General features: G+C 42.0%; 1 protein-coding gene across 1 annotated transcript; it reads right to left on the reverse strand.

Moving 5' to 3' along the window:
- Positions 1–7,220: 7,220 nt before the first annotated feature.
- Positions 7,221–11,969, reverse strand: LOC146667625 (dynein axonemal light chain 4). The gene is made up of 4 exons (XM_085409296.1): positions 11,801–11,969; positions 11,349–11,428; positions 8,414–8,497; positions 7,221–8,282 (listed from the first exon to the last, which is right to left on the reverse strand). The coding sequence occupies exons 2-4, from the start codon at positions 11,418–11,420 to the stop codon at positions 8,118–8,120; spliced, it is 321 nt and encodes a 106-aa protein (XP_085265422.1). The 5' UTR covers positions 11,421–11,428; positions 11,801–11,969; the 3' UTR covers positions 7,221–8,117.
- Between the last annotated feature and the right edge of the window lie 808 nt (positions 11,970–12,777).

The raw sequence follows: 12,777 nt of genomic DNA on the forward strand, positions 1-12,777 counted from the left end.
GGTAAGGTCTTGCTACCAGGTGTTGCAATTTAGCACTGGAACGGTCTCTAAATTATGGGGCTCCTGAGCCTGAGTAATCCGTGTAGATTAATACTCCTGAAGGAATTCACAAAAGTAAAACCATTTTTAAACAAAATCACAAAAAAAGTGTGACCACCATGGACAAGACCAAAGAGTTGTCAAAGGACATCAAGGACAAGATTGTAGACCTTTATAAAACTCAGATGGAGCACGAGACTATGTAAACAGCTTCGCCGGGCAACAGAAACCAGCAAGAAGCTTGTTGAGATGGTGACAACTGTTGGTGTGACTATTCAGAAATAGAAGAAATATAAAATGGCCCAAAATCCATGCAACATCTTGACTCATGGGGTGAGGATGATCATGAGAAGGTGCCAAAACAACCCAAAACTGCACGAAAAGAGCTTATTAATGATCTGGAGACAGTTGGGACCTCAGTCACCAAGGAAACCATTGGTGACACACTATGCTGTAATGGCCTGAAATCTTGCAGCATCCAGAAGGTCTCCATCCTCCACAAGGCACATGTGCAGGCCCGTCTTAGGGTTGCCAGTAAACATGATTCAGAGAAGGCTTTGGTGAAAGTGCTGTGATTGGTGGAAAACGATATCGAACTCTTTGGCATCAGCTCAGCTTGCTGAGAAGGGCTGAGTATGAACCAAAGAACACGATCCCTACAGTCAAGCACGGAGGTGGAAACATTATGTTTTTGGCTCTTCAATGCCAACACACTGAGGAGCCAAAGGACGGGGGCATGTATGGTAAAATCTTATTTATCTTACATTCTCCAACTGTAAAAATTGTTAACCGAAGTAAATCTGTATCACTGACTGCATCTTCCTGACAAATTATCCTCTTTTGATGAACCTTAAATGAGTAGTCATGAGTCACCTGAGCTATAGAGCTAAAGTCAGAGAGGGATGAACCTTTCCAAAGCTCCTGGCTCATCAATATGCGTGACCTGAGACTTCAAAATGTTATTGAAAGTATTCATCCATTCATTTTTTTTCCATTTATCCAATTTAGGGTAATAGCCTATCCCAGCTGTCCTGCGTATTTATTTATTTATTGCATTTTAATATTCTTGAAACTATTAGGCTGTTATTTTTTTTAATTAAAATAGGCTACTTTTAATTTCATTCATTTTCACAAACACAGATGGGACTCACTCCGCCCTGCAGAGCTTTATTGCCAGTCTGTTTCATAAATGCTCCGCTTTGTTGGTAATAAAAAAGTAATAAGTAAACAAAGGTTGTGATTTTAGTCCTATAACTTTATGAATGCAACAGAACTTGGTATTAGTGTAATGAAAACGCAAAGTTAAAATACCAAATGATCGCAAATGCAGAGTAGTCAGTGACACAGGGATAGGATAAAGAATGAGTACATCAGAGGGACACCTCAGGCTGAAGGGTTTGGAAACAATGTTAGAGAAGCAAGAGTGAGATGGTTTGGACATGTGCACAGGAGGAATAGTGGATATATTGCCAGGAAAAACAGGAAGACGTCAGAGAGGGTTGGTGTGACAGAATGTTAGGGATAGGGTGAGAAGGAGGCAGATGATCTGGTGCGGCAAACCCTAAAGGGAGCAGCGGCAGAAGAAGAGTAGTCACATGTGGTGAAAAAATGTCAATTATTTACGTGTTAGAAATGTTGGTAGGCTCATCTTTATTATAAGGAACAAATATGTCGGGGCTGTGCAAATGTTTTGGGTCATAAATTGCTCACAAATGGCTATTTTAAGAGTAAAGACATCAAAGAGTGCCAAATATAGAACAAGAGAGTCTGTTCAGTTATTCATCAACTCGCACTTGCGAACTGCTAAATTTGTCATTGTGGATAAGTATACAATATTTAAAAAGAGACTGTTTTAATCAGCAGGAAACACAGCACCACGCACATTGGTTGTGTTGTATTTTAGAGATGTGTACAAGCTATTTAACACTGTCCCCAGGTGACAATGTGCCTGTAAATTCAATGACAGCTCCAAAGAGCCTCTTGCTGGATAATAACCCTTTTCTCGCAGCGCTGACACCAAGCAAACCAGCAGCGTGACTCCGTGGTTCACTGTATAAATATTTAACAATGCAAGGAGACACAAGGAGAAGGAGGAGATTTATAAAGACTGTCTGAGGTGAATAATGAATGAGGTGCATCACAGGGTGGAATAAATGTTTACTGTCACAGGACCCACGGGATTAATCTGAGCGTTGTTACAATAATTGCACAGCAAACGGGCTCCTTCGCATAAAAACGGACCGGGCGAATCTGGGTGAACCTGTCATTGTATTACGCTGGCTTCAGCCCAAGCAAATCCACGTGTATCCCTGTCAAATCCATGTCAGCCATTAAGCTGAGGTGTTTACAATGGTTGTCGGGCTGATGGAGAATCGCAGAAGAAGGGGTCTTACTGTAGTGATTCTAAAATTGGAACAGTCTATATAAACTGCATAGAACAGATGCTTTTTTCACCAGAAGGGAAACATTTTAGTGTTACATCTCTGCAAAAACTGGATTTCAAAGAGAATTTGAGGAATTTTTCACATCGGTTATTACTTGTATTATAGACTGCTACACAACAAATCAGTTTACAGAGAACAGCAGGGCTGTGGCCTGCTATATTGTATTACTGAGTGTAGCTGTTGACCAGGGGTTAAGAAGGAGGCCAGCTGCAAGCCTGACATCCTCCTGTGGAGAGCAGGGTCAAGCACGAGTGTGTGGGATTGATGTGTGCAGTCTGAGACATCACAACGTATTCCGCTCAGTGGAGGGATCTGCAGGCTTCAGAGGTCGGTGTGTTTAGAAGAGGAGGTGGGCGACTACGGAGGCAGGCTGTAGGCTGTGCACCTAATCAGAAGTTAGAAATGCTGCTGGAATTATTGACTGAATAGTCTACTGCATATATTTTTTGTTACGTTTTTATTGAGTGGGGAAGATGCACGTTTAGTTTAGTTGGACTCGCACTGGACGGGCAGTGGGGATAGAGGTGTTTCTGATTAGGTGGCAAGAGTAAAGGTCAAAAGAGCAGAACTGTGAGTGGCCAGAGACATCAGAGCACGGAGCACAAAGAATCCTGAACAGAGAAGATGACAACTGTGCTACCTCTGCCCTCACCGAGCCAAGCAACAGCCAAACTCACAAGCACACAGAGCTGCTGCACCAACTCAGTACGCAACAGCTCAGGGCATCTAATCATTATTGTGGCAAAGATATAGCCAAGTGTACTTGTCATTTCTATGGGCTCACTGTAGCACAGCTATTATTACCATTGTAATTACAGTTATGGCTCCCGCCACATTCATTATCTATCCATTCATCAATCCATTTTCTGGAGCCAGGTCACAATTCTGAGATTGATGTCAGAAATCTGACTTTTCTGTTTCTTTTTTTGTCCCTTTTTTCAGTGTCCATAATCCTTTTCCATAGAATCGGCTTCTCTAGCTGTAGTGGAATAGAAGTAAAAGGCAGCTAATTTCCACTAATGCTGTCTACCCTAAAGAGTGGTCCCCCATGCATAGATTTTAGAGGCCAGTTGATGAATCTTCTCTATGGTCTTCCTCTGTTCCTCCTTCAAGGCATCTCCACATTCAACATGTTTTAGCTAATATACCCACCATCCCTTCTCTGTACATGTCTATATACGCCATAGCTGATCACCTCTGGATAAATGGGTTGTGTCAAGAACGGTGTTCAGCATAAAATCTCTGTAAAATCTAATGTGCAGATCATCAAGAATACATACTGCAACTGATCCAGTATGATTAGACAGGGAGCGATGAGATTAGCGATATTTTAAACTGTTAGAGCTGTGCCAGCTGACTTCTTGGCTCATACTTTGAGGAATGCTTAATGATTTCTGGCATTTCAACAAAAAATTTCAAATAAAAATCAGATTTGATGAAAGATATTCACCTCGTAAAGGAGAAAACTCAGTCTGAGGCATGCGGACAAAAACACCAAAGCCTCCAGGAGACATTAGAGGCATACCCAAAATAACTGTGGGTTTTATTACTGTTTATGTGTGCTAGTTTTAGAGCTAATATATAAACGGGCCTGTACTTCTGTTTTGAAGGAGACAGCTTTTTGTTGAGTTTTTTGCTGAACTAGTAGGGAACAGCCAGAAAAATAGACATATTTGTCACCATTACCTTCATAAGATGAAAATATGGTGACACTGCAGACAACAGTGTGGACATAAAAGCGAAGGTAAGAGGACAGCTTGGCAAGCATTGTAGTATTTGTGAGTGCAGACTGACCCAGTGTGGGGTCATGGTGCTTTGGGTGCACAAAAACTGTGGCAGAAGCTGCAAGATACTGCTAATCTGTCAATAAAGGCGGTTTCTCTCCCTCCAATGCTGAGCCAAAAAAAAGCCCTCTGCACACTTTGAAAGCAAACAGACACTTGATTGAGTCACAACAGAGTTCTTCCCATTTGGCAGACAAGCTTCACATCTTTGAGTTTTTAAAACCACTGGTCAAAAAACTGAATGGAACACTTTTAAATCAGAGTAAGGAATCAAGCCAGTTAAATCTCTGGGATATTGATCTGCTCAGTTAAGTAGCAGGGAGGGTTGTTCATCAACATCAAGGCAGTTTCATCTGCTTTGGTGTTAATGAAATGAACAGCAGGTGACAATGAGACAAACCCCAAAACAGGAATGGTTTTACAGCTGCAGGGCAATGACATTTTTCCCTCCTCATCCCTCCTGGCTGTTTTTTCATTAGTTTTGCATTTGGCTAGAGTCAGTGTCACTACTGATGGTACAGATAGTTCATCTACTCCAGGATGCCACATGTATTTGTATCATTGCCAGATGGTTTATGTCTCCCAGCACAGTCTCGGGAGCACAGAGAAAATCCACAATTTTATTGTACATGTGCACTGACAATAAATTTTATTCTATTCCATTCCCACAGACAAGCAGTTCATTTAGGAGAACTGGACAGGACCGCAAAAGGTCCTTAGCCAATAAAAAGGACTTGTATCTGCTCCTTTGTGCAAGGAGGAACAGGAACAGGATGAGCACTGCCAGAGCTACAAAATGACCTCCAGCAGGATACTGGAGTGAATTTCTCTGACCAAACAATCAGAAACAGACTTCATGAGGGTGGCAGATGTCCTCCATTGAGCCCTGCGCCCACTGCCCGGAACTGTGGAGCCCAAATGGCATTTCTCATAAAATACCAGAACTGGCAGGTCTAACATTGGCACCCTGTGCTTTCACAGATGAGAGCAAGTTCACCCTGAGCACAGGGTCTGGAGAAGCCATGGAGAACGTTATAGTGTCTGCAACATAGTTCAGCATAACCAGCTTGATGTGGGTCAGTGATGGTCTGGGCAGGCATATCTATGGAGAGGGACACAGACCTCTACAGGCTAGGTAACGGTACCCTGACTGCCATTAGGTATCAGGATGAAATCCTTGAACACACTGTGAGAACCTACGTTGGTGCAGTAGGTCCGAGGTTCCTCCTGCTGCATTACAATACCTGACTTCATGTGGTGAGAGTATGCAGGCAGTTCCTGGAGGATGAAGGAACTGATACCACTGACTCGCCCCCAGGCTAACCTGACGTGAATCCGATAGACCATCTCTGGTACTTTATGCTTTGGTCCATCCAACACTACCAGGCTACACCTCAGACTGTCCAGGAGCTCAGAGATGTCCTGGTCTATATCTGACAGGAAATCCTCCAGAACACCATCCATCATCTTAATAGGAACATGCCCTCATGTTGTCGGGCATGCATGCAAGCATGTGTGAGCAATACAAACTACTGATATCATTTTTGAGTCACTGCAATGAGATTTTAACAAAAGGACTCTGCATAATTTTTTCACTTTGATTTTCTTTTAATTCAGCCCCCTGTAGGTTGACCATTTTCATTTTGTGCCATGCTTTCAAACTGAACACATTACCCAGGTCATATCAGTATAAATATCCAACGTCTTTTTTTTTCCCATTGAGATCTGATGTGTTTTCAAAGTGTACATTTTTTCTGAGCAGTGTATTATTTGTACACATTTACCACAAAACTGAGCAAATTGGCTCACTTTTGTGAGGCCACAGTTAGTAATCACCTGCAGCTGGTGCTTTCCAGCTCACAGAAATTTGTCTCAAATATGTAAGTAGCTGCGTTTTACATCTAAAAATAGCTTTAAGATAATTCTTTGGAGGCCAAGTAAACACCTAAGAGTGTTTGTTGTGGTTCTTGAGTCCAGTGAGGGACTGCAGTGGGCTTAGTCAGGCTTGTGCCAAGTGTAACACTAACACCCATATAAATGTCAGGACCTGTGGTCTCCTAGGAAATCATTGAAACAAGGTTATTAATGTTGCAAATATCACCTTTAATCTTGTGGCTGATGGGTTTAGAGCACCGGACCTTTCACTTCAGGGCTGAGTTTAACACTAGCATGAGAGCAGTGTTTATATTCAACATGCTATTACGTGTTGAATATAAACACGTCGTTTTCGGGCCAGAGCAAATATTCTTTAAACCTTATCTCTCTGTGCTCACAAGCTTGAATTTTTAAGCCATTTTCAGCTTTCATGTAGCGCCTGAGAAATGTTTCATGTAAGTGCTCTGTGTGTGTGTGTGTGTGTGTGTGTGTGTGTGTGTGTGGTATTGACAGTTTAACTTTGTGTCATCTCACTTTTGTCTGACCAAACACATCCTTTGCCTTTAGTGGAAAATAATATTTAAACTGTAAACCAGACTAATGCTTCAACAAAAACTGAGTCGGGCGTCATCATCCCTCATGACAAGTCCCCATCGCTCCAACATTGATGTTTTCCTTTTTCCATATGAACATAAAGCCTTGGCATCTTGTTTTTTTTAAAGCTTTTTTCCTCCTTTTTGTATTTCTCTATTCTTAGAAAGCCAAGCAGAAGCAGCTGGCACCATTTTATTCCTCTGTGTGAAGCATATATTTTCTTTATTCATTCATATTCACTTGTACTGATACATGAGAGAAATGACATTTCCTGTGCTGGATGCAATCACTCATGTCAGTATAATTGCTTGACTACATTTCAAGGACAAACGGTTCCAATTTGCTCTCAATCTGTCACAAAAACCTCCTTTTCATGAATTGCATTTAATCAGAAACGTGAGCCCGAAGTTTGCAGCATGCTGTGTGGTAACTGTAACGAAGCTCGCAGAAACAGCAAAGAACAAAACAGAGGCAGATGTCGGGCTCTGTTTTACACATTTCAGTTTATTATACAATCAGGTCACTTCACGCGTAATGATCCAACAAAGGATCATTAAAACTGGCATCAACATGAAAACAATCACACTGCTGTTATCACCCAGTGGGGTGATGATATTATTAGGGATAATAACAAACACCTTAACGAGGAGAAAAGGTGAGGTCGGGTGCCGTGTTCGGCTCAGAAGACTCAGAACCTTTTTAATCGTAAGAAGATGAACTGGTCCTTAAAAAGAAGTGTTTTCAAGTTGCATCAAAATATGTACACATAAAAAAATCTTACAAATTTTATTTAAACACTAGTGCAGTTGGATAGAGAAAGACACGTGTAAAGTTACAGGCGGCGTGGACGGCTTAGTGTTGCGCAGTCTTGTCAAACTGCTGAGCACGGCGATGACGTGGTGCTACTTAAAAAGAAGGAAAAAACAAAAACGTGTGTGTCCAGCACACACAAACATAAAACACTCACACATACACACACTCCCTGCAGAGGAATGAGGGTAAAGGACTTTGGAGACCCTGGCTGGCTGTAATTGTTGGAGAAGTTGAACTTGCTTGCACATGCATGCTCACAAATGTTCTCGCCTCTTTCCTTTTTTTTTTTTATTTAATGTACTGAATGGAGAGATGGATGGTTAACAACAGAGAGGAACAGACCGGTGACAGACAAGGCGAGACGCTATTTTTAGGCCCACCAGCCAAAGTCGCAATCAAAACCCCCTTTCTTCTATTCTCGCTGAATTTTTAAAATCAACGAGCACTTCGCGGTTCCTGCCTCAGTGGCTGGTAGCGACCTGACCTAACCTGCCGAAACAAGTATAACCAGCATCTGGATGGTAGCTGGTGGTTCATTTCCAGCCCGGCGAGAACGTCAGAGAAGGTGCTACGAGCACTTCCACACGCAGACGGCCAGGCTTCCTCCGAAGAACATGTAAAGAAGATTCTTCACCTCGTGTGTGACCTCAAAGCCGAAGCCTTCGCCAATGACCACGTGCCACGAGCTGCCAAATTTCTTATCCATGGACTCCTTGATCATCTTTGCAGCACTCTATGGAAGACGGCAAGAAAAAAGAAAAAAAAAAGAAAAACAGAAGCCCTGGCCATCAGCACAACACACAAGAGAAATTTGAAAAGGCATCCTCAATATTTTACTCAAGACTGAGAGCAAAATATACACACCTCATTGTTGGTGGCATACTTCTCACAGGCTGTAACACACAGCTCCATGGTCTCAACCCTCATTTCCTCTGGCATGTCTGTGTGCTGAGGACAAACACAGAGCTATGACATGAATATAAACAAGTCAGCTAGAAACAACACTGCATTGCCTTCATCCTTTCTGACCGTCCCCCAATGTGGTCAGACAACTTGCCATGCGAGCTACTTCTTCCCTAGCGCTGTCTGTCACTGTGATGCTTGGTTTAGTCAGCGTGCTCTGACTGATCAAATGTGTGAAGACACAATAGCTACAGACTTGATTTTGCAGTTGGTGCTTAGGAGCTGTTTGCTAATCTTAGAGAATACGACACCTTGTGTGAGCCACACCTGAGCCTGCTGTGTTGCCTAGCGTGCACGTATTTAACGACCAAATATTGTGAAGTTTGGTGTGCGCTCTTTTGTTTTCTCACAGAAAGAGAAAAAGAAGGTTCCCAGTAATAACTACCGTAATTGTCGGGCTATAAGCCGCTACTTTTTGCACAAGCTTTGAACCCTGCGGCTTTTAGTCAGGTGCGGCTTTTCTATAGATTTTCCATGATTTTTGTGATATCGTAAGACGATTTGTTTTGTTTGTTCCGCTGTTGTACGGCACTACGTTGCCTGGCGGAAGGATCGGGTTCAAGAGTGGTATGTTGGTCACATGTCCATCCGCCAGGCAACATAGTGCCGTACAAGTAGCGCGAAAAACAAACTTCAAAGTAGCGCTATGCGTTCAGCGGGAGTCGTGGATGACGAGCGGCGATAAACTTGCGAAAAGCAAGTTGTGCTCAACTCCACCGGTGGATTCTGACAGCGTGGAAAAGTGTGCAAACATCCACGATCACCAACGGATTTCGAAGGGCTGGACTGCTGCATGATGAAGAGGAGGACACCGCCACGGCCCTTCAGAGGGTGTTCGACTCCGACACTGACAATGACAATGAGGATTATCTTTGGTTTTGAAAGTGACAACGAAGGAAAGAAGCTGAGAGTGGATGACGAAGCCATCCTGAGCCTGTTCGTATCCGACACTGGAGAAGAGGACTTTGGTGGTTTTAGTGCGCAGGAAGATGGTGGTGAATGACTGACTTTTCTTCTTGTTAAAGCCGTGTCACTGCACCTGAGCCTAAAAGGTAGTCCGAATCTATTTTTCTGGTGTGCTGTAGGTTACTGTTATGTACTACATTTGTTACTCATTTATGAAGCACAGTACATGTTTTGTACTTGTAATTACCACTACTTGTACATATACCCTAAAAGGTTATGCAAATATGTACCCATAACTTGATTTTCAAAATATTAATAAAAGGGGTGTGTCTCCAAACAGCCATCTCTTTCCTGACAATTCGCTTTGTGCATATTCTCTTACATATGATAAGTCAATATTGAAACACCTGCGGCTTTTGGTCAGGTGCGGCTAATGTATGTACAAAACAGGATTTTCCCCTGATTTTAGCTTGTGCGGCTAATATTCAGGTGCGCTTTGTAGTCCGGGAAATACGGTAAACTAACTCCTACATGAGTGTTACAGTTTCTGTGTCATTGAGACGCAAATGTCACCATCAGATAATGGACTTCTTCATGGCACTGCACCGGCTACACAGGCGTCCTTAAGTGACAGTGCAGCACAACTTTTTAAGAGATGTTTCTAAATTGCCAACTAAAATTTTAGAAGTTTAGTTTACACAGGTGTGCCACCTTTACACTCATCCCTGCATGCTGCATGTATGGCAGTGGGCTGCTGTCAGCCTGCAGCAAACTTTGCCAGTGGGAAGTGTCTGATAACTGCACTACTGTATAGCCCTGTGTAAACAATCATTCTGTACATACGATAATTTTTAACCCTACAACTGTTTACAACTTGCATAGTTCCCATTTCTGTATAGCTGTATATCTCAGATTCCTGTAAAGTTATTTATTTCATATTCTGTATAGTTTTTCATATTTATATCCTGTTCATATCCTGTACATAGCTTGTACTCACTACAGCCTGTACATACTTATAGTTATAGAATATTCACAACATACTTCATACCGTGTACATTATAACATAATAGACCCATTTCTGTAATATACTTACATATCTATATTATTGCTAATATATATTGTAATATATCTATATCACTAAGCACTTCTGGATGGATGCAAACTGCATTTCGTTGCCCTGTACCTGTGCATGTGCAATGACAATAAAGTTGAATTCTATTCTATTCTATTCTAATTCTATAAACTAAACAGGCAGCTTTGTGCGTGGGCGTGAGATGACTTTTTCACACTAATGGCTGCTGAATAGGTGGTTTGATAGGGTTTCTAAATCAGTTTATCAAGTTCTTAGCGATTACATAACAGGTATCTTCATCTAAATTATTATTTTTTGAGTGCAGGCATATTGATTCTTGGTCCCAAAGATGAGTGGAACTATGAGTGCATACCACCACTTTCCTACTTATTTTCAGCCTCTTTCTTTCAGAGTCGTTAAGGCAGACCTCGATGTGAAAATACTGACTGCAAAACTGCTCATTAATGAGGATTTGCTTCACAGGTGAATTGTGATTGGTGGAAATACAGTCACAGGCTAATCAGCTTTTTTTTTTAAACTGGTGGTGCATTAGTCATGTTTAACCCTACAACTTTTAACTACGAATTAGTCCTTACGGTACTTACTGTGATCTGTCGCAACACTAATTTTCATCTGAGCCATCTTAGTCTGCAGTAGTTGTTTTAAACTTAACATTAAATAAAGTTGACTGTGTCCTTCACTCATTTACAGTCTGCTTATGCATCACAACTACATCTACTAAACCAGAGCAGCCTCACACCTGCATAATCTTTTTATTTCGCAGTATCACAAAAGTCTCATCCACACTCAGGACCTCCTGGTCCTGGTCCTAGGTGAACAATGTCACTTCATTCCTACCCTGATGAGAGGGAAGCTGTGCAGTCTCTTGTAGTCGGCCTCTTCTTTCTTTCCCTCGCCAGTCCCGGCCATTCCGACTCCTGCAAATAAAGCATGTGTGTGCATGTTAAAAATGCTGTCCCCGGAGCGTGTCACCAAGTGTCACTTCATCAGGAGTGGTGGCTATCCTGCACAGCAAGCTCACATCTGTGGCTAACATGACCTGTGTTGGGGACGAAGTTAGCTAACATCGTTTAGCCCTATACTGGCTAACGACAAGAAGTCTCACATCGTAGTTCACACCAGAATAATAAGCGGTTCCACACTTAAACAGTGTCCACAGGTATCGCGTCACGGCAGGTTTGTTAACGGGACAGCGCCTTATCAGGTTAGCAGCCCTAACAGGCTAATTAGCTTAGCATGTTTTCATAGCAAACATTTGATGCACTGGTTGTTTTCTAGCTAAAACTCGCCTTATTTAGATCCACCGTCGCGCCGTTATGGGTTGCCGTCCGTTATCGAGACTTGATAAATGCGCAGTGACCCGGAGATGTGTCACTTACGAAGCGTTTGCCCCACGAAAACTTCTGCTGTTTGACTTCCAGTTCGGTTGTTAAGGAGACATTTTAAACAAGCGATATCCGTGGAGTTGGGCCCCGCCTAGCTCTGCCGAGCTGAGTTCTTATTGGTTGAGAGTCCGTCGATCAAATGGAAAGCAATCCGCCCGTTTCCGAGAACGGTAACGTAACCAAATTAAGTTTTTATTCTTCTGTACTTTTTTTAATAAATTTGAAAAAATGAAGATTAAATGCAAGGAAAATTAAAAGGAAACAAAAAAGGAAAAAAATGTAACGACAGAAATACTATGTAACTGTGTAATTACTTCTGATTCATTTATTACATATAGAAAAAAAGGAGAACTCTTAATACTGACACTGGTTAAGGTGGACCTATTATTAACAGCTTTTTGATACAAGATGGTTATAATAACATATACCTTAAGAATAATTTTATAAAGGTGTCTAATTCTGTCATTTAGTGGAAAATACACAGAAGGTCTCTTGATTTGGACCAGTATAAATGATTTTTACTGTGATACAGAGCTTGAGCTAACACACTTATCATCACTATCTACCTGCATGCATAACTGCTTTTAAATTAGGCCACTCTCCTGTCAATCAGGCAGAGCATGGGTAAAACCTTTTTTATCCATCCTAATCAGCTCTCTGACAGTCTCTGACCCACATTCAGCTGGAAACATGTGCGAGGAATCCCCCAGGTGGATTGATTTGACCCAGAATCGTCAGTCTGCTCTACATACGTGCACCCACAAGCACACAAAACCAAACCCAAGCTCAGAAAACTCCACAGTGCTTTGAAAGATAAATAATTCCACGGTCTGTCAGTGAGAGGTGCGTTTGCTGGTTGTCCATTTAGCCTCAAACACTCT

The sequence above is a fragment of the Rhamphochromis longiceps genome, linkage group LG6, assembly GCF_057381845.1.
Source record: "Rhamphochromis longiceps isolate RC_006_pf linkage group LG6, R_longiceps_female_GT1.1, whole genome shotgun sequence".
NCBI lineage: Eukaryota > Metazoa > Chordata > Actinopteri > Cichliformes > Cichlidae > Rhamphochromis > Rhamphochromis longiceps.